We start from the raw sequence: 24334 nt of genomic DNA on the forward strand, positions 1-24334 counted from the left end.
CATGCAGTACACGGTCTCCAGGGAGCTACCCCATCATCGTGTCTTCATGACCTTGTTCCGTCGCAGGACCAAGTCACGGTAATGCGGGGACTTTAGGGATAGTGAATATAACAAGACTTCACATGATTTTACTTCCCTAATCATTCCAAAATTAATCCATAATTAATCATAATTAACTCTTAATTAATCCATAATTAATCTCATATTAATCTTTAATTAATCCAAGATTAGTACTTAATTAATCATGATTACTCCTTAATTAATCTCAGATTAAATCTTAATTAAACCAAGATTAATTCTTAATTAAACCAAGATTAATCCTTAATTAAACCATGATTATTTCATAGTTAAGATTAGTACTTGTGAACAAGTACTAAAATTAGGATTAACCTCACTTTAACATTTTGGTTACTCTTTATGTGAAGTTCACAATAAGTAAACACAACACCATTCTTATAAATTTCAGAGACTTTACTAACTTAATCAATCTCAATATCTTTCTAGACTCACCTAAGAGATTAGTCTTGGAACTGGTTGGATACCTAAAGCCTTACTCCACCTCTGACCTGAAACAGAAGTGAATGATCACAAGATCAGTTTGGTTCAAGCTATAATAGTTTATCTAGGTTCATATCAGCTCAGTCCATGCTTGGTTCTACTCATCCTAAATCAGATCAGCTCGGTTCAGACAAGGTTTATTCAGTACAGGATCAGTTCAGTTCAGCTTAGGTCTAGACAGTTCCATCAGTTAGCTAGCGGTTTACAGAAAATTAATCCAAACCGAAAGTAACAAACTGAACCATATAATCACTTAGACAAGTGATCCGACCAACACCCTAGCTAAACATGAACTGGTTCTGATCAAGACTGGTCTGAGGCAAGGAGATGAAGCTTACCACAACAACTGACTGAAAAAAGAACTCAGATGAACCTCCCCCTTAACTGAACTCCCCAGTGAACTGATTTAAAAAAAACAGAAATCAAAATCGGTTCTTCACAAAAACAGAACAAGGCCTAGGGTTTACTCTGGATTCTCACCTTCTGATCTTCTATACAGTAAGGAACTAAGCTACAGGATGAAAGGAAGTCGCCCAAGGTCTTGTATAATTTTTCTCTGATTTTTCCTCTGATTTTTGTCTCACTTTTCTCTGTTTTTCTCACTGTTTTTCTCTCTGAAATTTTTTAGATTTTTCTGCAGTGTTCTGAACGTGGGAAGCAGCTGGAGAGGGGTTAAATATAAGGTGAGCTTGCTTCAGGTGAGGGTTTCACTCAGGACAAAGCTAGGCTGAGTGGGGACAGCTGGCCAGCTGCTTCAGCACAAGCTGCTGTCCTTTCCTTAACCTGAAGAAACTCCAGCCCTTTCATGTGCTTCTCACATGACAATCTAAGAACAAGGCAAGCAGGCAGCTTGTGATTGTCATGTGCCAGTTACTGAAGAAGCTAGGCAAGCAGGCAGGTGCAAGTCTAAGACTGAATAAGTGCACAACCAGGCTGGTGAAGGACATAACTTAGTTCTAAAATTATTTCGGAAGTTGGTCGATAATTTTTCAACCAGATATTCCTTGTCTTTTGCTCTCGTCTTGTTCTCGAAAAATCTCTTCCAGCTTAATAAAAATTCGACCAAAATATTTAAGACTCGACCAAACTATCAAGTGAAGGTCTTTAGACCACAAGACAGTCCCGTCGAGAAATTAATCTACCGGGTCGATTTTTATTTTTATTAATCCTTGTCGAACCAACTAAAAACTGGTCGAGCGGGATTTTTCTTGACCAAAAATTTATTGGCTCGTGAGGGTTATTACAACGGGCCTGCGCTTACTCACCTTATATTCGCCGACGACAGCCTCTTCATCATTAAAGTCGTGGAAAGTGAAGCTTCCGCTCTGCATAGAAATCTTAATTTCTACGGTGAAGCTACGGGCCAAAACATCAATTTGGAGAAATCTTCAATCTCCTTTGGCATTAAAGTTAATGAGGCGTCAAAAGGAGCTATTAGGAGGATCCTAGGGATTATGAATCAGGGTGGAGCGAGCAAATACCTAGGATTACCGGAATGCTTCTCGGGCTCTAAGGTGGAGTTGTTGTCCTATCTCAAGGATAGAACCCAAGGAATACTTGATGTCTGGTACTATCAGCATCTTTCGTAGGGAGGGAAGGAAGTGCTTCTGAAATCAACAGGCTCATCTATATCTGCGTTTGCGATGTCATGTTTTAGGCTCCTCAAAACCATCATTGACAAACTATCTAGCATGCTTGCTGCGTTTTGGTGGGGAACAGATTCTTGTCGTAGGAAAATCCACTGGGTTTCTTGGGAACGTCTTTGTCTCCCAAAGGAACTAGGAGGAATGGGCTTTAGAGATCTGGAATCTTTTAACTTGGCTATGTTGGCAAAACAGGCATGGAAATTGTTTACTTCTCCCGATGTTTTAAGTGTAAGGTTGCTGAAGAGCATGTACTTCCCAGAAGGAGATTTTCTCTCTGCGACCTTAGGCTCCAGACCGTCGTTTGCGTGGATGAGTTTATTGTATGGAAGAGAGTTCTTGTTAAAAGGCATTAAGTTCAAGGTGGGAAACGATCGCCAAACCAGAGTTTGGATTGATAAGTGGATTGATGATCCTGTGGAAGGTTTGAGAGCGCCTTGGATCAAAAATTTAACCTTTGATGTTAACCTTATGGCATCCTCACTGATCAATCCTTCCACTCGAAGATGGGATGTTGATGCCCTGATCGAGTTGTTTGTGCCGTCTGATGTTGGCTGTGTTTAGAGAAGAATTTTTTGTCTGGAGGCTGTCGAGAAGCAGTAATTTCTCTATCAAATCTGCTTATCAGCTGGCTTTGTTGGAAAAATCGAAACGGTCTCAACCGGAGGCTTTCAATCAACCCTCGCTTAATCCCTTAAAAGAGAAGGTATGGACGGTCCTTACTCTTCCAAAAATAAGGGTGTTCTTATGGAAAGCTTTGAATAGAGCCTTGCCGGTGGCTGAACTTTTGGAAGCTCGAGGCATGAAAGTAGATGCTAGGTGCCAAATCTGTGGGGTTGAAGGAGATACTATCAATCACACCCTTTTCACATGCTCTGTGGCAAGACATGTGTGGGCAATCTCAGGTATTCCGAACCCTCAGTTTGGCTTTCATGAGATATCGGTTTATGTGAACGTTAGTTATCTACTAAATCTGAAGCAATCACGGCTAGGGGATCGCCCTGACTTTCGTGTATGGCCCTGGATTTTATGGATGCTCTGGAAGTCTAGAAATGAGTTCATGTGTAAAGGTTCCCTTCTGGATCCTTCGACTATCTTAGAGAGAGCGCTACAGGGCGCAGAGGAGCGGTTTGAAGCCCAAAAAATTGAGAAATTTTTTTTGGCTGAATTAAATGAGAAGCCTAGACATGTCAGAGCAAAATGGAAACCTCCCCCGTCGGGATGGAAAATGTGCAATGTCGGCTTCAAGTGGAACAGGTCCAATCTTATGGTAGGAGGAGGTTGGGTGGTGCGGAATAAGAGAGGTGTGGTCCAATGTCACAGTAGAAGAGCTTTTAGGAATTTTCATTCACTTGATGAGGCTAAGCTTGTGGTGATCCTATGGGCTCTCGAGAGTATGGGAAGTCGGAGGATGTCAAACATCATAGTGGCAGGTGATTTCTCTGAGTTGGTTGGCGCAGTGGAACGTCCTCAAGCTTGGCCTTCTTTTCTCCACCAAGTTGGAGAGATCGAGCTCGCGATGGCAAGAATCGAAGGGTGTCGTTTGATATATGTGGACAATGAAGCAAATAAAGGAGCCACTTTCATTTCACAAAGTGTTACTAGACAAGGATTGATCCGGTCTTATGTGCAGAATGGTCACCCTCCGTGGCTGTTTGAATTGTTTGTCAATGAAAGCCGCTTCCTTTGATTGCGTGTCTTGTCTTATTCTTTTGGGTATAACTCGGGTAGGGATGTTGGTTTGATCCTGCTCTTGTAGTTTTTTTTATGCAAGTATGGGGTTTAGATGTGCTGCAGCTGTTCGATTTTTTGTGTATGCTGCAGGCTCTGGTTATGTATGTTGCTACATTTGAGTAATTGAATCAATGAAGTTGCAGGAAAAAAAAAAAAGCAGCTCATCTGAAATTATATTAATGATTTTATTTGATCAACATTTTTGGGACTTTTATACTATGTAGTTCGGGACTTTGTAACAGGAGAAGATACAATATGTACCCGATGTTAATTAATACAATATATAATCAATGTTGGGGTCAAAAACGGTTACGACGAAGTTAATGTCCAAATCTCCGCAAAAATTAGCAGGAGCATTTTCTACGAAAGTGATTCTTCGTAAAAAATATCTTTACAAAGAGCCTTGCGGTAAAATCATGTTCTAATCTCGATCGAACTAAATACTGATTGTCCCAAGGCAACGGACACGTATCCAAACCGGCCACAGACAAGCTCGAATATGGCAATTGGACCACGCACAAGCCAAGCTCGGTCGCTACGTAGCGACCGAGCTCGAGCCAAAGCTCGGTCTCTACGTAGCGACCGAGCACGTACACGGCTTGGTCGCTACGTAGCGACTGAACTCTCCCAAAACGTCGATACGACATGAATCCATGCATTCTCGTCTACTCTTCAATGCTATCTCTCGTGAGCCATGGCTAAACCGTTCTTTGTTTATCGTCACTCGAAGTCATCAGTCAAACTTTACGACAAAAACCGCGGGAAGTTCATTTTTATCAAAGAAACCGTAACAAACGTTTTGAGTCAAAGAACGGCCCAAAGAGACCTCAAACACAGCTCGAAGCCCACTTACGATTTCTTAACCAAAAACCCGTAAGTCTTATGACGGTTTATGCTTGGTTCATAAGGCAAGATAAATGTCAAGTTTCCGCTGATAAATGTAAAGTTTCCGAAGATAATCACGAAGATCGGAAAAAATGGAATATCTCCATTTTTGAGCTATGACGGCTTAAGGGTAGAAAGAGAAAGGCGCAAACCGACCTAAGAGCAAGTATATAAGGAGTCCTAGGCGAGAGGCCGAAGCAGAGGCAATACACAGCAAACTTAGCACTTAGAGCAATTTAGGCAATTTTCCGTTTTTGTTATTCGAGCTGCGACTCAATTAGGTTTACCAGCCTTAGGGTTTTAGAACTAGGAATCTCGCCGACAGCTCTCGTAGCCCAGGCTCTTACCTTGTTGTAATGCTCAAACGCGAATTCGGAATAAGATCAACTTTGCTCTCTTTTCGATTTCTTATCTTTTATCTTCTTTATTTCGTGTTCTGATTGTTTGGCGTGTGGCATTAGCAGATATCCGAGACCACTGAGAAATTAAGGTTCTCCTACTTTTCTTATTTAAACAGAAATCGACGGTGTGAATTTTGGTTCCCACAGTTTGGCGCTAGAAGGAGGGGGTACGGATCAATCTAACTCTCAACCACAACACGCTCGATCAGACATCTCAACTGACAACACGAGTATCATGCAAACTCCTCTCAACGGAGGAGGCAGCGACAATCAAAACACTCCGGAAGCGGCCGTCTCCGCAGCCAATGCAACTGCTAACGCAGCGACGCTCGAGGAGTTCAAAAAGATGTGCTCTGCCTACAAAAAGAGGTCGGAAGAACAGGACAAACTCGTTGATACCTTGACGAAAAAGGTCCAAACCTTAACGGCAAGGACCCATGCAGTCCTCCCCCACGGATCTACGAAAATCCGCGGAATAGAACTCGTCTTCACAACCCCACTCGACAGGCCTGGAACATCGCGGGAACGTCCTTCTGGACAGAACCCCAGCGAAACATCCCCTGCCGAGAAACGGAACTCTGAAAGTCCTCTACCCCCTACAAAGGACACAGAGGTCGATGAAGTCGAGCATGTCGACTTGGATCCCAGGGACGTCTCCAACGTTACCAAGGAGGACGCTGACATGCATTCAAGAAGAACCAGAAGCCGATCGGCTCGGGAGGGCTCCCCGTTCGAAAAACCAATGACGGAAGAGGAGGAGCTAGCCGAGAAACAGGCCGACAAGCTCGGAAATCTGCTGGCGAGAAATCGGACATACGCGACCTCCGCAACTACATAACCAAAACTGCAGCGGAAGTAAGGGCCATGAAATCCCAGATCCATCACGCTACCAGCGCTGCCCCAGAGATCGACAGACTGCTCGAGGGCGCTCTGAAGACACCCTTCACCGCTCGCATCTCTGATACGAGGGTATCTAACCCAGGAAAAATCAAAGTACCAAAGTACGATGGTACGACTGATCCTAAAGCGCACCTTCAGGCTTTCCACATCACGATGGGAAGGGCCAGACTGAAGGATAGCGAAAAGGACGCCGGCTACTGTCATCTGTTTGTCAAAAATCTGGAAGGAGCGGCGCTCGAATGGTTCGCACGCCTTAAGCAAAACTCCATCGGAAATTTTCCGACAGCTCACGTCGGAATTTCTCAAACAATACTCTATGTTCATAGATAGAGAAACATCCGATGTCGACCTCTGGAGTCTGTCCTAGAGGGAAGACGAACCCCTCTGCGAGTTCATAAGCCGGTTCAAGCTGGTTATGTCAAGGGTTAGCGGGATAAGCGACAAGGTGGCCATAGAAGCACTCAGTAAAACGCTCTGGTACAAGTCGAAATTCAGAAAATGGATAACCCTCGATAAACCACGGAAAATCCAAGACACCCTCCACAAGGCAACAGACTACATCATAATCAAAGAGGAAACAAAAATTTTGTCACAGAAGCATAAACCGACAAAGCCGTCCACGAAAGATGTAGACCAAAGGACGAAAAAGAAAAGCTCTCGTAACGATAAGTACGTCCATCACGAGGGGGAAGAATTCGAAGGGGTGCATAACTACACGATCAAATCGGATCAAGGCCAAACCACATGTAATACGTGGACTCGCAATCAAGGATACGACAAAAACACCTTCTGCGAGTTCCACCAGACCCGAGGGCACTCCACGACTAACTGGAAAGTCCTGGGAGCGAGATTGGCCGCGAAGCTACTAGCTGGAGAGCTCTCCGAAGTAACCAGCGTAAAAGATCTCATCCTCGAGACCGATCGCCCTCCAAAGACGGACAGGAATCCACCCGCTGAGAATTTCCCTCAAAGAAACCAATCAGGGGATAAACGCGGAAGAAGACCGGACGACAAAGGAAATGATAACAATCATCGCAGAGTCAACATGATCATCGGAGGATCGCAGTATTGCAACGACACGGTCTCGGCCATCAAGGCTTACCAGCGAAAGGCCGAAACAACTCGATAACTTGCACGAGAGACAAAGCCAGCTGAATCGATCAACCTCACTGCGATCCACTCGTCATAGATCTTGTCATACGAGATCTAGAAGTTGCGAGAGTCCTTATCGACACGAGAAGCACAGTTAATATTATCTTCCGTGACACTCTCAAACGGATGAACATCGAACTCGGGGAAGTTACCCCAACGCCAAAACCGCTGACGGGTTTTTGAGGCGAAGTATCAATGACTCTTGGATCGATCCAGCTACCAGTCATGGCCAAGGAAATCATAAAAATCGTCGATTTCGCGGTGGTCGATCATCCTGCCATCTACAACGTGATCATGGGAACTCCATGGCTTAACTCCATGAAAGCCGTTTCGTCTACATATCACCTCAGCGTCAAATTCCCGACCCAGAGCGGGATCGCAGCCATCTGGGGTTGTCAGAAACAGTCGCGGCTTTGTTTTCTCGCGGAGCACAAGTTAAGACAAATCACAACCACCGCGATGGCAACACGCAAACGCGCGAATTTAACTCAGCCTTCAGCCGAAAACACTTCAAAGAGAGACGATTCGACATCGTCTGCCGAAGCGAACGCTTCGGACATCAAAACTCAGCACGATTCGGAAATCAACGCTATGACTCAACCGGAAAACCCGGACACAGTCTCCACGATTAAGGCGGTCAGAACGGCAACAACCGCCGAGTAAGAACACTCCTGGCATAGAAAGAACTACGAGATGGCTTGATCCTCGAAAGAGGTACGTAGGCAGCTCGTCGAAAGATGAGTTCAGCTATCCCCTCCATAAAATGGGGGGGGGGAGTGGGTACGTATATTCGTATACTCCCACGTTTTAAAAGATGCATCATTGTAATCGAGCTTTTTAAAACTTTTACTACAATACACATTTTTTCGAATTCTTACGCTTCAGCTACGCAAAAAGTCTCAAGACACGCTTAAAAATAAAATTCTACAAACATTAGACTCTTGTCAACGGCCTTATCTGGCACAAATCGCAAAAGCCTTCACTCTTCAACACCTAAAACATATGTATAGTCTTCGAAACAACAGCGAGACGTCGCCAAGTTAAATTTGAAACTCTGCAAACAACGGCCCGAACGTGACCATAAAAATCTCAATGAGTATTTACACCCCGCTCGTCGATTGGCCCAGACGAACACACCAGCCGTCTTAAACAAATGCAACCCGATCATTCTTCTAATCCTCGAACATCCAACACAAGGATAATAGCGCGCTACAAAAAAAAATCCGAAATTTTGGTCTAGCACTTCCAGTTGGCTTAAAAATTGTCTCTGGAGAGATGCTCGATTCATGCCATACAAGTCGTATAAGCCGAGAACCTATCGCGGACTTTAAATCGGTACGAATCAGGTTAAAATCGCAACAGGAAAATCGATAGCCGGCTAGTCACCGCATAAAACCTTAAAACTGAAAGTAAACCTAGGTCTTGCCCTAAACCCAGTGCACTGGTCTCTAAAATCTCAAGACATGATATCTTAAAATGATACGAGATCCTAAACCATGTCTCTCTGTCCATATCTTAACGTTCACGAAAACCTCGTAAAAGTAAACAAGCGACTTTTACGAAAAATCACATCTCAAGCGAACCACCAGATTGAACGTTTCGTTAGAAGTAAATATGAGACGACAACTCATATTTATTTCACATAATCAGAACAAGGTACTTCGATAAATATTCATCATATATATAAAACCGTAGAGCGGTAGGGATTCAAAGCCACCAACGGCCAATCCCGATAAAAAAACGGCTAAAAAGGCCCACACAAAGTCTAAGCATAAAGGCCGCACTCGGTCAGATATGGATAATATAGTCCACGCGGCCATAAACACCAGATAAGGGGAAATCGCTCCCCGAAAAACACCGACTTCGATACTCACAAATCAAAGTTAAAATTTCCGGACAAGGAAGCTCCAATTGCATTTGCGGGATAGTTCACTTCCTCATCGTCACCAGCAACCTCGGTCGCGACCTCCTCCGTATCGGGAGAAACCGGGATGGGATCCCAGAATACCTGGATCCTCCCATCGATCGGGGGAATAAGCGCCTCAGCGTGGGAATGGTCCTTCATGCCATCTTTCATGTCCCTCATATCCTCCTCGAAAACAAAGTCGTCCGCCTGCGTCTTCCTAAGGGTGCCAACCGAGCCGCGGCACTCGCGAAAATCGCCCACCAAGGAATAAGCGTCCTTGAGATTTTCGTACTCAATCTCGAACTTAGAAGCACGACTTCTCCTTACTTCGACGATCTCTCTCCTACCCTTCCTTTCCGCTCGACGAACAACCTTCTCATGGTCCCTGGCAAGTTTCGAGTCCCGCTCCAAAATTTCGTTTTGCATATGGGTGAGGTCTTTTTCCGCTTTCTCCGCCTTGAAGCGATAAACCATGGCATCCATGTGGCTCGCCTCAAGGGCCGAGCCAAGCAAATTAACACCCTACAAAATCGGCTAACATGCTAAATAAAGGGAGCACACGAATCTGTCGGCGAAGTTCTCAAAATAAAGAAACTAACCCCATTGAAGATGCGAGATCCTTCCGCGACGACCTTCGACCTTCCCAATTCATCCACTGGCGAGGGAGGATCAAAACTTACGGGTAAACCAGCGAAGAAATCGTCAAAATCCGGGATAGGAACCTCGCTCGTACCACTCCCATCACCATAAGCAAGGTCCGGATCCCATCCTGGAAGGATAGAATCATCCATGGAAAACTCTATATCGCCAAGATCAATGTCTTTACCCTTCGAGGACCTCGCGTTCGCCTCCTCCGCGGGAACATCACAAGGAGCAGGACCATCGGACTCGGAATCACTGTTCTTTTCCACGCCCCCTTCGAAATCGGGACGCACAATCCTCAACGCCTTGCGAACTCTCTTCGGCGTAAAGGAAGTCCAGAAAAACGGACCGTTCCTGAGGAGATCCCTCATTACGATCGTGTCCTCGGGGAATAGAGAGAGCGGTTTGATGAAAGGACGGTCATTCGGCCTGGTTCGGAACAGCGGGATGCAACTCTCCTCGATAGATGCAGCGCTTATATGGACAAAGAAGAAGAACCTCTTCCACGAGTTAAAGTTGGAGATAAATCCCTTGATCACCGACATGTGGTTCCGAGGGGTCAGTCGGTAATTATCCGGCTTCGAAACAAGTTGCAGCCTAAAGACCGCTTCAAAGTGATTGGTGGTAAGGGACAGACCGTGCTCATAACTCAGGATCACAATGCCAATGAGATGCTGGAGACTGATGGGATTCAGTTGGCTGATCGATACCTCGAAGCGATCCAACACACGGACGATGACTTCAGGAATCAGGAACCACAAACGGCAGCGCACTACGAACGACTCGTAACAAGTAAAATAACCCTCCGGGGGATTATCAGCGCTTTCCCCACGCTAAGGAATACGAAATTCCACCCTGTCTGGAATTCGGTAGAATGACAGGACGGTCTGGAGAAAGTCACTAGTGCTTCTGCTCGGCGCGCCTTCTTCGACCATACGATGGATGATGACGGGGAACGACTTCTCGACAGGAGGAGTAATCGAACCATATCTCGCTGTCCACCATGCCGCATTTTCGGCTGGATCTATCGAGTGAGGCACGAACTCGACCTTCGGTACAAGAATCTCGTCATGAACATCTTCGGACGAGGAACCACGAGAGGTACCTCTTTTCGAAGTCTTCTTTTTGCCAGACATCTTGTAAAACTCAAGAAAACAAGAAGAAAGAGAGAAACAGGAAAAGGGAAATTTTTTTCAAAAAACTTCTTATGAGAATAAGCAAGTCAAAAATTATGAAGAAGTTACCTTCCTTCTTATAAGCATAGGAAGTTACTATTTGTCCACAGACTTTTGGATAAAAATTTCGCCCAAATACGCCAACCTTGGCTAAACTCACCGTACCGCACGCTAGAATCTCATTGGGAATCCACGATTCTAACGGGCTGGGGGGCTAACTGTTGGGGTCGAAAACGGTTACGACGAAGTTAATGTCCAAATCTCCGCAAAAATTAGCATGAGCATTTTCTACGAAAGTGATTCTTCGTAAAAAATATCTTTACAAAGAGCCTTGCGGTAAAATCTTGTTCTAATCTTGATCGAACTAAATACCGATTGTCCCAAGGCAACGGACACATATCCAAACCGGCCACGGACAAGCTCGAGTATGGCAATCGGACCACGCACAAGCCAAGCTCGGTCGCTACGTAGCGATCGAGCACGCACACGGCTCGGTCGCTACGTAGCGACCGAGCTCTAGCCAAAGCTCGGTCCCTACGTAGCGACCAAGCACACACACGGCTCGGTCGCTACGTAGCGACCAAGCTCGAGCCAAAGCTCGAGCCAAAGCTCGGTCTCTACGTAGCGACCGAGCACGCACACGGCTCGGTCGCTACGTAGCGACCGAGTTCGAGCCAAGCTCGGTCGCTACGTAGCGACCGAACACGCGCACGGCTCGGTCGCTACGTAGCGACCGAGTTCGAGCCAAGCTCGGTCACTACGTAGCGACCGAGTTCGAGCCAAGCTCGGTCTCTACGTAGCGACCGAGTTCGAGCCAATCTCGATTGCTACGCACGCGGCTCGGTCGCTATGTAGCGACCGAGCACGTACGTGGCTCGGTCGTTACGTAGCGACCGAACTCTCCCAAAACGTCGATACGACATGAATCCATGCATTCTCGTCTACTCTTCAATGCTATCTCCCGTGAGCCATGGCTAAACCGTTCTTTGTTTATCTTCAGTCGTAGTCATCAGTCAAACTTTACGATAAAAACCGCGGGAAGTTCATTTTTATCAAAGAAACCGTAATAAACGTTTTGAGTCAAAGAACAGTCCAAAGAGATCTCAAACGCAGCTCGAAGCCCACTTACGATTTCTTAACTGAAAACCCGTAAGTCTTACGATGGTTTATGCTTGGTTCATAAGGCAAGATAAATGTCAAGTTTTCGTGGATAAATGTAAAGTTTCCGAAGATAATCACGAAGATCGAAAAAAATGGAATATCTCCATTTTTGAGCTATGACGGCTTAAGGGTAGAAAGGAAAAGGCGCAAACTGACATAAGAGCAAGTATATAAGGAGTCCTAGGCGAGAGACAGAAGCAGAGGCAATACACAGCAAACTTAGCACTTAGAGCAATTTAGGCAATTTTCCGTTTTTGTTATTCGAGCTGCGACTCAATTAGGTTTAGCAGCCTTAGGGTTTTAGAACTAGGAATCTCGCCGACAGCTCTCGTAGTCCAGTCTCTTACCTTGTTGTAACGCTCAAACGCGAATTCGAAATAAGATCACATTTGCTCTCTTTTCGATTTCTTATCTTTTATCGTTTTTATTTCGTGTTCTGATTGCTTGGCGTGTGGCATTAGCAGATATCCGGGACCTCTGGGAAATTAGGGTTCTCCTACTTTCCTTATTTAAACAGAAATCGACAGTGTGAATTTCGGTTCCCACAATTAACACTTTTGATCAAACGTGAGAAGATCTAACAAGCAGCTCATCTGAAGTTATATTAATGATTTATTTGATCAAACGTGAGAAGATCTAACAAGCAGCTCATCTGAAGTTATATTAATGATTTATTTGATCTAAAAATTTGTCAAAAGTGTTGGAAGAAGCAGTTGTTCCAAGGACATACATTCATAAAACAATTGTTAGATCTTCTCACGTTGTGTGTGTCCTGGGAACAACTGAACACTTTTGACAAATTCTTCATCCAGCATAACATTTTTGTGAAACACATTAATAAGTTACAACATAAATATGAACACAACAAACCCAAAAATCAAGCAAATAACTTTTGAGAGTACAATACATATAACTCTGCTGCTTTGTGTGGCTAACCATACACCACTCTTCATATTATGAGATGTCGCGCAACCGGAAGTCCTGAAAAGCGTAACTTTAAATAAGCATTTATCATTTAGAGGCTGAGATAGACACATCAAAAAAAAGGAAAATGATAATTTTTAATGAGGTGGGTAGTCCCTTGATGATTTCCTGTCAACTACATACACACACACACTTCTGTTAAGAAAGGGAACACTTGAGAAGAATCAAAAAATCAAAAAATCAAAAAATGCAAATGGACCTGTGTTGTTCCGTGAGGTAAACAGCAGAATACAGCATCCACTGTAGAAAAGCCTGCATCCTCTACGGAGATCAGCCTAGGTAGTAGTTTCGGAGGGCAGGAAGAAAGGTTTTAATCATTGATCACTTATATATACAGAAAATGATTTATAACACTAAAAAAGTTTTTGTCACAAATATACTCTCTAAAAATAAAAATGACCAAAATAGCACTTAATGTTTTATCAAAAGAGATAAATATACACCTATACTCCAATGGTAAATTAATTTAGACATTAGGGTTTAGAGTTAAGAGGTAAAGTTTATGATTTAGGATTTAGGGTTTAGGGTTTAGGGTTTAGGGTTTAGAGTTTATGGTTTAGGGTTTAGAGTTTAGGGGTGGGGTTTAGGGTTTAGGGTTTAGAATTAAGGGATGTGATTTAGGATTTAGGGTTTAGGATTTAGGATTTAGGGTTTAGGGTTTAGGGTTTAGGGTTTAGGGTTTAGGGTTGGGGAGTGGGGTTTTGGGATAAGATTTCAAATTTTGAAAATTAAAAAAAAATTAAATTTTTCAAAAGATAAAATGTTATTTTGCTCATTTTAGTTTTTGAGAACTATTTTTGTGACATAAACTTATAAAAGTGCTATTTTGGAGATTTGCCCCTTATATATATGCCATCACTGAGCCGTAGATACATAGCTCTTGAAATTTTTGTTAGAGATGGAAATCACTGATACTTGAGCTCTTAGGTGAGGTGAGGGAAGACGCTTTCCATTGACTGGCCAGCTTTTCTATCAGCAGTCATGAGAGTGACACCGAAATGCGGATGATTTGCAAGAAGCCATAGGATCTGCTGCCATTCAATTGAAAAGGGGATTCCAAGTCATTATTTGTTAAAATTTGGTAATGCATTTGGAATCAAAACTAAGATACCTCATTTATTCTTTTTAATGTGATGCCAAAAAACCTTAAAACCGATGACGTTGAAGGTATTCTTTTTTTTCAATGAGCAAATAAGGGATTCAAAGTCATTTGTTAAAATGTGCTAATGCATTTGGAATCAAAACTAACATTCTTTTTAATGTAATGTTAAAGAACCTTTAAACCCAATAACTATAAGGTATTTCATTTCCTATATTCATGAGACAATTTACCGCAAGTACCACCACCCTTTTGCCGGACGAAGTTTGCTAAACTTTTCACATGTTCAATACTTAAAGCTAAATCAGAAGGGCCAATGCCTAAAAAGCTACAGACTTGCAACAATGATGCATACCAATAATGTTCTGATTCGTTTTAAAAAACCAACGAGATCACTTGAAAAAAGCTAAATTCCGAATGAACTTGTAAAAATGTAAACTGCACATTTTGTATGATGATCAGATTGCAGGAAAAAAAAACTTGAAATAAGTAAACAACAACTGAGCTAAAAAAAGAATCGAAAGTGCGTTTTCATTTAGGAACAGAGGATGTTAAGAATTTTAGAGAAGTAATTACCTTAGAATCAGCAGGCATCCTCGTCCGAAGCAAACTGAGCTCAAACTCGACGCACCACTCATATATCTTGGATTCAATTCACAACACAAGAGAACAAAAGAAAAGCATAGACCTTTTGCTTTTGGATATCTTTACTAATGTTAAAAGAAAAGGAATTTAGACTTTCTATTATATCGAAAACTCCTTAAGACCTTTGGAGCGTCACGGAGAATTTAAGCGAGTGCGGTTGCGTAAGTAAACGCGGCTTACTTCAAAAAGCGGCAGAGGGAAAATGTGGCTTTATGGTAATTTATGAATCGAAAGATATGGTATACTTGTCAATTACATGTGTAAAAACGGCTCTAATGAGAGAGAGAGAGATGTACAAAATCATCATCCCTCAAAATCAAATCTATCAAATGTCAAATAAAATCTAATAAAAACGGACAGAGAGAGAATAAAAAAGATGCAACCTTTCTTCTTCTTTGAGTTGTCAGATCACATCATCACTCTCTTTCTTCGTCATCATCGTCAAAACTCTCTGCATAAAACTGTTTGCACTGGGGGTGTGAGAGTGCTGCTAGAGAGAGTTTAAAGATGCAACCTTTTTGCTCATCATCATATCACTGTAGTCTCTTTTAATTATTTTTTGTTTTGTTTTAATAACTGTCTGCATAAACAAAACAGTCCTTAGTGTTGGTTTGGAAGAAAGATGATAACTTGGCAGCGATCAGTGATCGTTCTTTCGAGTAGGCTCGAATCTGTTTTGGAGAAGATATACCGCAAACACAAATGTCCTCCCATAAACGAAGAGTCAAGGCAGAGACTTTCTTCGATTCCAGAAGATTTAGCTTTCGATTTGCTCAGGAAAGCTTTTAATTCTCCGGGGATATCCAACCTCGACCGCTTCATCGCCTCTAAGCTTACCCACGCCGTTACTGTTACTAGCTCTCCGACGAAGTCTGCTCCTTGTTCCTCTCAAGGTCAGTAATAGGAAAGCAGCAGAGAGTCTTTTTTATGTGTATAGTTTTACTTTGACTGTGACTGTTACTGATTGCAGAAGAGATATCTATTCATTCTGAAGCTCCTTCTTTGAGAAGACAACAAGTCAATGGAGGATCTTCTCTTCACATTCCTCCTCCTCAGCTCTTACTAGCTTTGAGTGAACTTGAATTCAACAAGGCCTTTCTCTTGCTTACCTACATTCCTGGGTATGCCTCCAAAGTTTTCTGACTTTTTTAACCTCTTTTTTCCCTTGAGTTGGTTCTGGTAACAGTTACCCTTTTTTTTGTTTGATGTTAAACAGGAAAGATCTGAGTCAGGTTACAATAACTGCTGATGAGATTAGAGGATGGAAGGATTTGTCTATGGTTGCTTATGAAGCTGCCGTTTGGGACAGTTTGGGACATAAATTTTGTTCCCCAACAGACCGTAGATTGGTATTTTTTTATGTTTGCTCTATTTGGTATTTTACCTATATCTCATGATTGATATGAATTCCTAAAGGTGAATTAACAAGCAAGAGAGACATATTTTGTACTGTTTGGGTCTTTATATGCTTCCTCTGTTTCTGCAGTCACTGGAATGTGATAATGAGAAGACTAGCTACTACCACTGTCATGTTGCTTCGGATGGCAGTTACACATTCAAGGTTCAGTCCAGTCTTCAACTGCTATCTTCCGTGTGTACTTTTGTGTTGAAGCAATTATTTTGCAAGTCGCTATCTTATGTCTATTTTACATCATAGACTCGTTCTACTGGGTGTACTTATAGAGAGAGACATTGTACTTTTAGAGATATTGTGCTCAGAGTCACAGGGCTGCTATTCCACATTTCTTGGTATCCTTGACTTGATCTGCTTATACTAATGGAGACACTGTTTTCACAGGGCCCTCTTCTTGAACCCACTGGAACACACCTGCATAAGGTCTTGGGTGATGCTAATGTTTTGACGGTCAAATTTGAGGATGTCCCGAGAAACTCATCAACCGACCGTTACACTACATACCGAAGGATTGCCAAGAATGGTATCATGCTTGGGTTACGTCGTTATCAATTTTTTGGTGGGTCTATTTTCTCTTGATTTACTTATCATTCATGTCAACACTTTTTCACTATTTTAACATATTATTTATTTGGAGCTTGTTATTATAACACTCTGTTGAACAGTTTTCAAAGATGGTGGAAAAGAAGAAAAGAAGAAAGACTTTTCTACAAAGGGAGTGAAATGCTACTTCATACGCACAGACTCCACATCTGCGAATGATATGGGAAGTCCCTACATCTTCTCCGGGAAGTCAGTTTATGAAGCTCGCATGCATTTTATGCATGTCCACACATTGCCATCTTTGGCCAACTACATGGCAAGGTACCTCAGTTTCTTTTATAAGTCTCTACTGTTTTTATCTTTGAGCTTCTGTAGACGTCACTGTGTGTTTTTGTTGATGCTTCAGGTTTTCATTGATTCTATCAAAGACTAAGAAGCTTGAAGTTGACATGACTGGGATCACCTTCGAGAAAATCGATGATATACACTGCCATGTACTTTGTCGACTCCTTTGTCCTACAGGAACTGTGTCTCTATCTAAAGTAGCTTATACTAGTCGTGTTCAGTCTGTGCTTTAATCTTTTTCCATCTCTTCCAATTGCAGGATCAAAACAATAATGATGTTCTTGATAAGAATGGGAAACCATGTATACATTCAGATGGCACTGGCTACATCTCTGAAGATCTTGCTCGGATGTGTCCAGTAAACATATTAAAAGGAAAATGTCTCAGAAATGATAATGTTCAAACCCCTGTTCAAGACCCGGTATGTATACTATAGTGAAAACCCCTCTTCATGCTCCATTATATACTTGTCCATTACTGAACTCACAATTACTTTTCCAAACAGCCTCTTCTGATCCAGTTTCGGATGTTTTTTGATGGCTATGCTGTTAAGGGAACTTTTCTCTTAAACAAGAAAGTAAGTCTGCTCTCTTTTTTTCCCATTACAAAATTTGTTTGCGAGCTATTCCTTATGTTCCGCCGTATTTTGGCAGCTTCCTCCTCGGACTGTCCAGGTTCGACCTTCTATGATCAAGGTCTCTAAAGATCCAGCTTTGTCAGATTTTAGCACTTTTGATTCCCTAGAGGTTGTCACAACAAGGTATATGTTTATTTGATACATCTCTCTTTTAATGTTATCCTAGTGACATCTAGTTGTTTCCATCATCCAGTAATCCACCTAAAAGAACAAAGTTATCAAAAAACTTGGTTGCGCTGCTTAGCTATGGAGGAATCCCTGATGAATTCTTTCTGGATATATTGCTCAACACCCTGGAAGAGTACAAAACCATCTTCAACAACAAACGTGCTGCTCTTAAAGGTTCGTAATCCTTTAGTCCCTAGAAACTTATGCTGTAACTAATGATTCATCTTCTAAGAAGCCATTTTATTTGATGCAGCTGCCCTTAACTATGGGGATATGGACGATCAGAACGCTGCACAAATGATTTTGGTTGGTATCCCACTTGACGAACCACACTTGAAGGATCATTTGTCTATTCTTTCAAACACAGAGAAGAATGATCTCAGAGCAGGAAAGCTTCCTGTGAGTGAATCATACTACCTCATGGGTACTGTTGATCCCACCGGAGAGTTGAAGGAAGATGAAGTCTGTGTCATCCTGTATGATTGCTAATCACTTTTGAGTCTTTACATGATAAAGAATAGATGAAGTCTTGTTCATTTCTGCACTACTTTCTTTGTTGTGGGTTTGTGTAGTGAGTCTGGCCAAATCTCAGGAAATGTTCTAGTTTACAGGAATCCTGGACTACATTTTGGGGACATACATGTACTTAAGGCTACTTATGTTAAGGCCTTGGAGGGGTATGTAGGAAACTCCAAGTATGGTGTCTTCTTTCCTCAGAAAGGTCCAAGATCTTTGGGAGATGAGATTGCAGGTGGTGATTTTGATGGTGATTTGTATTTCATCTCCAGAAATCCAGAGGTAAATAACACCTTCGTTAGAAAGTAAGGATATGATTTGTTGTAACCTGACTCTCTTTGGTTTGCTATCTGTTGTAGCTACTTGAACACTTCAAACCAAGTGAGCCGTGGGTGAGTTTGACTCCTCCTACTAAAGGCAACTCTGCTAGAAAGCCAAGCCATCTTTCACCAGCGGAGCTGGAGGAAGAGCTTTTCGATATGTTCTTGAAGGCAAGATTTAATGCTAGGTACTCTTAACTTAAGCTCTAGATTCACAACTGTGTTTTGGATCAATCTTTGGGATTTATGTTTCTTTTCTCTTGGGTTTACAGCAATGTTGTAGGGATGGCTGCTGATAGCTGGTTAACAATAATGGACCGCTTCCTCGTGCTAGGAGATGAGAACGCTGAGGAAAAAGCTGAAATGAAGAAGAAAATGTTAAAGTTGATTGATATATACTATGATGCTCTTGATGCACCAAAGAAAGGTGCTAAGATCTTTCTCCCAGACGAGCTGAGGCCTGACATTTTCCCACACTACATGGAGCGTGATCAGAAATTCAAGTCCACTTCTATTCTTGGAATGATCTATGACTTTGTTAAATCACAGACAGCAGAGGAACACAAACCATCAGCTGGTAAAGGGCCTTTCTTCTTACTACTGATCAGAACACAGAAACAAATGATTATATCATCATAATTATCTGTTTAACCGTGGTCTTTAAATTTCAGAGATCAGTAAACTTGCGTGTTTCGAAGATGAGCCAGTCTCTGATTATCATAAGAAGAAATGGGGACAGTTGTATGAAAAGTACAGAAAGGAGATGATCCAGGCGATGGGTAACAAAGATGAATCAGCCAATGAAGTTATCCAGAGATACAAGCAGGTAAGCTCTTCAATGAACTTAATGGATCACGTGTGTTTTGTGTTATTTTGTCTCCCACCAAGAGGAGTCATCTTATGCTGTAGAAACAAACAATTCTGAAATTCGTTTCTGCTTGTTGGATGTGTCAGGAGTTCTATGATGCTGCAGGGTTTGAAGACAACAAGAAAAGTATCGAAGAACTTTATCCGCAAGCCTTGGCACTTTACAACGTCGTTTACGACCATGCAATCATAATGGATAACGTTCGAAACTGTGGGTTTGCCTGGAAGGTTGCAGGACCGATCCTGTGCAGGTTCTACCTTGAGAAAAAGCAGGGAAAATCCTTACTGTGTTCACTCCCAATGCTTAAAGAGCTTTGGGGTTGATCACAAAGCACTTGTTATCTGCCCTGTTCTTGTAGTATATAATAAGCCTTTTGTTGTGATCATAAGAAGCGTGTGAGTCAAGTATCTTACCTTGGTAAAAACCTAATCTATAGGTGAAGCTATCCGTTCCAGATGTGATGTAGCACCTTTTGTTTTTAGTTCTAAATCTACCTCTTATCGTCTATTGTATGATACTTTCGTGTGTATTTGCTTATGAACTGTTCTTATAAAAAATTATGTTAAATAATCAGTTAGTTAGCTCTGCTGCATCAGTGTTGTAATATAAGTACCAAAATAAACGCTTTGAACCAGCTTTCTCGGACGAGACAGTCAGAAAATACTAGAGTAGCTCTACCGACAAACTTGACAACTTCGTTTACGATTATGCCACCATAAAGAACAAAGTTTGATTTTGTCGTTGGTTTGTCTAAAAGGCTGCAGGACCGGTCTGTGTAAATTCTACCTTAAGAAAACAGAGGAGAAGTCAATCCCCTGTTCAACTCCTTTGCTCAAAGAGCTTTCGGGTTGAACAAACTTACTTGCCATGTTCTGTTCTGCTCCGTTCTGGTAAAAAAAAAAATTAATATAAGCGTTGTGCTGTATAACAGGTTGCGTGTTAGCCAAGTATCTTATTTAAGTAACCTAACTTTTAGGTGAAGCTCTGTGGTGTATGCCTTTTGGTATTAGTTCTAATCCTTAGATTCGTCCTCTAGTGTATATTTTCTTATGAAATAAAATAAAGACTAAGCAGCTTATATATTTTATTTTCAACCTAACTGTACGTGGCGACTTGTGGAGTTCATGTGTTGTACAAATCTGTCTTCTTCCGTGTGACACCTCTCTGCATCCTCAAGCTTCCATTTGGCTTTTCCACCACCTTCTTCTTGATCCTTTATTATATAAACAAAACTTCTTTCCAGATTCTTGCCTTGTAATACTTCTCTTCAGATACTTCTTTTCACTTTTGTTTTTTTGGATTGTGTTCATTGCTCCATGGAGAGCGTGAAGAACTCAGATTTAAAATCTTCTGTTAATGGTGGCGTTGTTGATGTGTATGGAGAAGACTCAGCCACCATTGAGCACAGCATAACTCCATGGTCTCTCTCTGTTTCTAGGTAAACAACATAACTTCTCCAAAGTCACAGAACTACTAAGTCTCTAAACTAACACTTAAGGTAGTAATTAACTTGGTTTCTTTCTGTTCAGTGGGTATTCATTGCTGAGAGATCCTCGCTACAACAAAGGACTTGCTTTCAGTGAGAAAGAGAGAGACACACACTACTTGCGTGGCCTTCTTCCTCCAGCTGTTGTTGATCAAAATCTTCAGGTGAACACTTGGTTATTTTAGTTAATATTTAGATATGTTTTGTCAATGTTTTTTCTGTTCTTCAAATGATTTAGGAGAAGAGGCTGATCAACAACATCCGACAGTATCAATATCCATTACAAAAGTACATGGCCTTGACAGAACTTCAGGAAAGAAACGAGAGGCTGTTTTACAAGTTGTTGATAGATCATGTTGAGGAGCTTCTACCTATCGTTTATACTCCAACTGTTGGTGAAGCTTGTCAGAAATATGGAAGTATTTTCAGGCGACCTCAGGGTCTATTCATCAGTTTAAAAGAGAGGTTAACTTCTATATTATGATTCCTCCTTTATTTACCCTTTTTTTTTAACTTTATATTCATTCATTCATACAGAGGTAAAATTCTAGATGTGTTAAAGAACTGGCATGAAAGGAACATACAGGTTATAGTTGTTACAGATGGTGAAAGGATTTTGGGTTTAGGAGATCTTGGATGTCAGGTAAGTCCACTGATGTGGCTTCAGTTCAAGTCTTGTATAAGTAACTGACCAGAGTTGGTGTTGACATTAGGGGATGGGTATACCTGTTGGTAAATTGGCCTTATATACAGCACTTGGAGGTGTTCGTCCTTCTGCGGTAAGTGTAGTTGGGGTTTGTGGAGTGTTTTACAAGTAAGTAATATGAGGAGACTAAGTTGCTTTTTTTTTTTTTTTTTTTATTGCAGTGCTTACCTGTCACCATTGATGTGGGAACAAACAATGAGAAACTGTTGAATGATGAGTTCTACATAGGACTCAAACAAAAGCGAGCAACGGGACAGGTATGCGTTAATCGTGGTCTTGATAGTTTCAAAAAACTCATGAGTAGATTCTTATGCATAACATGATTTCTGCAGGAGTATAGAGACCTCTTGCATGAGTTCATGAGTGCTGTGAAGCAGAACTATGGTGAAAATGTTCTTATACAGGTGCTAAGTTATGATGAATTCTTGCTTCTTCAGTATGATTTTTTGTGTAAGCTTTGTTATGTATATATGCTTTTGTTATCTTCCATTTGTCACAGTTTGAAGATTTTGCTAATCATAACGCGTTCCAGTTGCTTGCGAAATACCGTGATACCCATCTAGTCTTCAATGATGATATACAGGTCAGGGTTTAGCCTTCTTTTTTTTTGTGTTGTTTCTTGTTGTCTTCATAGATTGAAAGAGTTTTGTTTTTTTTTCTTGTCTTTGTGGATTCAGGGGACAGCAGCTGTTGTTCTTGCTGGATTAGTGTCCGCACAGAAGTTAACTAATAGTCCACTTGCAGAGCACACCTTCCTCTTTCTTGGTGCTGGTGAAGTAAGAATCATTTTTTTTTTTGGCAGAACAGTCTCTGATCCTTACAAGTTTGGTCTAAAATGATTTGTGCATAACAATATCCGATGTCTTATTGTTTTGTTGTTGCAGGCTGGTACTGGAATAGCAGAACTTATAGCTCTTTATATATCAAAACAGGTGATGATTTGTCTTGAATTTTGGTGAAATTTTTGGTCCAATCGCTTTCAGTTTATCTCATCTTTCATGTGCAGATGAATGCTTCGGTAGAGGAAAGCCGCAAGAAGATCTGGCTTGTTGATTCTAAGGTAGAAGAAGTAACAAAACTTCAACGTAAGATGTTTCATTGGAACTATAATTTCGAAGCAAGTTTGTTTTTCTTTGTGGTAGGGACTGATCGTTAACTCCCGTAAAGAGTCACTGCAAGCCTTCAAGAAACCATGGGCTCACGAACATGAACCTGTCAATGACCTCTTAGGTGCCATCAAGGTTTGAAACTTCTTCTTCAAGTTTAAATCTCAAATCTGTTTTTTTTTCTATTTCTCCTCTTAAGTTATATATGTTTCACCAGGCCATAAAACCGAATGTTCTGATTGGATCTGCTGGCATTGGACGGTCTTTCACAAAAGAAGTGATTGAGGCCATGTCTTCTATTAATGAGGTACTTGTTATTCATTCCTCTGCTAAGTGATTGCATCAAGACAACGGTTTGGTTTAAAGAAGAACATGTTCTTGCAGAGACCTTTGATAATGGCACTCTCTAACCCAACAACACAATCAGAATGTACAGCTGAAGAAGCTTATACCTGGAGTAAGGTAACAAGTCTCTCCAAACCACGCTACTTTCATATGGATTTCAAGTTTTGTGATCTTCTTTGTTGGTATGAAGGGTCGTGCAATATTTGCAAGTGGAAGCCCGTTTGATCCAGTTGAGTATGAAGGAAGTGTGTTTGTATCTACTCAGGCGAACAATGCCTACATATTTCCTGGTTTCGGACTTGGTTTGGTCATCTCCGGAGCCATACGAGTACATGATGATATGCTTCTGGCCGCAGGTAAGTATTTCAAATGCCTGAAAATCTCAAAAAGAGATCTAAAGCTAGCAGAAGCTCTGAAGTCTTTGTTGGTATGTTAGCGGAGGCATTAGCTGGACAAGTAAGCAAAGAGAACTATGAGAAAGGAATGATATATCCTTCCTTCTCTTCCATCCGCAAAATATCAGCTCACATCGCAGCCAATGTAGCAACTAAAGCATATGAACTTGGTCTCTCCCTCTTTGCTCTCTCTTTTCTCTCTGTCTCTCTCGCATTCAGTCTTAAAACTAAAGATATTGGGTTAACAGGACTGGCGGGGAGGCTTCCCCGGCCTAAGGAGATTGTCAAGTGTGCGGAGAGTAGCATGTACAGCCCCACCTATCGTATCTACCGTTGAGACTTGAAGACCAAGAAACAAAGCTCAATGCCTGTTTTGTATGTAAACTACTGTTTCCTTGTTCCCCCCAAGTGTTTTTCAGTACTATGTTTCAGTAAATAATGAACTGCTTCGTGTTTGGAGTTCAAAACACATGCAATATCTCATATTAGCCTTGTATCTCTTACCCTCACTAATACTACAAGACTAATTATCTGTTCTAAGCTTTTGCTTTTTGGTTCAACCCAACCCTTTATGAACAGCAATTTACTTAGATGTACACT

At 41.7% G+C, this 24334-nt stretch overlaps 3 protein-coding genes across 4 annotated transcripts; all 3 read left to right on the forward strand.

Moving 5' to 3' along the window:
* Window positions 1-6085: 6085 nt before the first annotated feature.
* On the forward strand, window positions 6086-7250 carry LOC106354921. The gene is made up of 3 exons (XM_013794960.1): window positions 6086-6363; window positions 6545-6867; window positions 6958-7250. Exons 1-3 carry the CDS (start codon window positions 6086-6088, stop codon window positions 7248-7250), a joined length of 894 nt encoding a protein of 297 aa, XP_013650414.1.
* Window positions 7251-15267: 8017 nt separating this feature from the next.
* Window positions 15268-20266, forward strand: LOC125590708 (probable RNA-dependent RNA polymerase 5). Of its 2 annotated transcripts, none has more exons than XM_048764416.1 (17): window positions 15268-15778; window positions 15856-16006; window positions 16102-16234; window positions 16372-16446; window positions 16684-16858; window positions 16965-17163; window positions 17249-17336; window positions 17447-17608; window positions 17693-17764; window positions 17841-17947; window positions 18018-18166; window positions 18246-18468; window positions 18565-18790; window positions 18868-19016; window positions 19101-19405; window positions 19500-19654; window positions 19783-20266. In XM_048764416.1, exons 1-17 carry the CDS (start codon window positions 15508-15510, stop codon window positions 20017-20019), a joined length of 2877 nt encoding a protein of 958 aa, XP_048620373.1. In that variant the 5' UTR covers window positions 15268-15507; the 3' UTR covers window positions 20020-20266. The 2 variants fall into 2 exon arrangements, with proteins under 2 accessions (XP_048620373.1, XP_048620374.1); XM_048764417.1 differs by having other exon boundaries at window positions 15880-16006.
* Window positions 20267-20940: 674 nt separating this feature from the next.
* On the forward strand, window positions 20941-24271 carry LOC106357581 (NADP-dependent malic enzyme 1). Its single transcript, XM_013797263.3, has 17 exons — window positions 20941-21134; window positions 21226-21346; window positions 21421-21647; window positions 21720-21825; window positions 21896-21961; window positions 22050-22145; window positions 22221-22292; window positions 22388-22471; window positions 22566-22664; window positions 22773-22820; window positions 22895-22948; window positions 23031-23129; window positions 23212-23301; window positions 23379-23456; window positions 23530-23695; window positions 23776-23904; window positions 23983-24271. The coding sequence occupies exons 1-17, from the start codon at window positions 21013-21015 to the stop codon at window positions 24069-24071; spliced, it is 1746 nt and encodes a 581-aa protein (XP_013652717.1). The 5' UTR covers window positions 20941-21012; the 3' UTR covers window positions 24072-24271.
* The last annotated feature ends 63 nt before the right edge of the window (window positions 24272-24334 follow it).

This window comes from Brassica napus, chromosome C7, assembly GCF_020379485.1.
Source record: "Brassica napus cultivar Da-Ae chromosome C7, Da-Ae, whole genome shotgun sequence".
In the NCBI taxonomy this organism is placed as follows: domain Eukaryota; kingdom Viridiplantae; phylum Streptophyta; class Magnoliopsida; order Brassicales; family Brassicaceae; genus Brassica; species Brassica napus.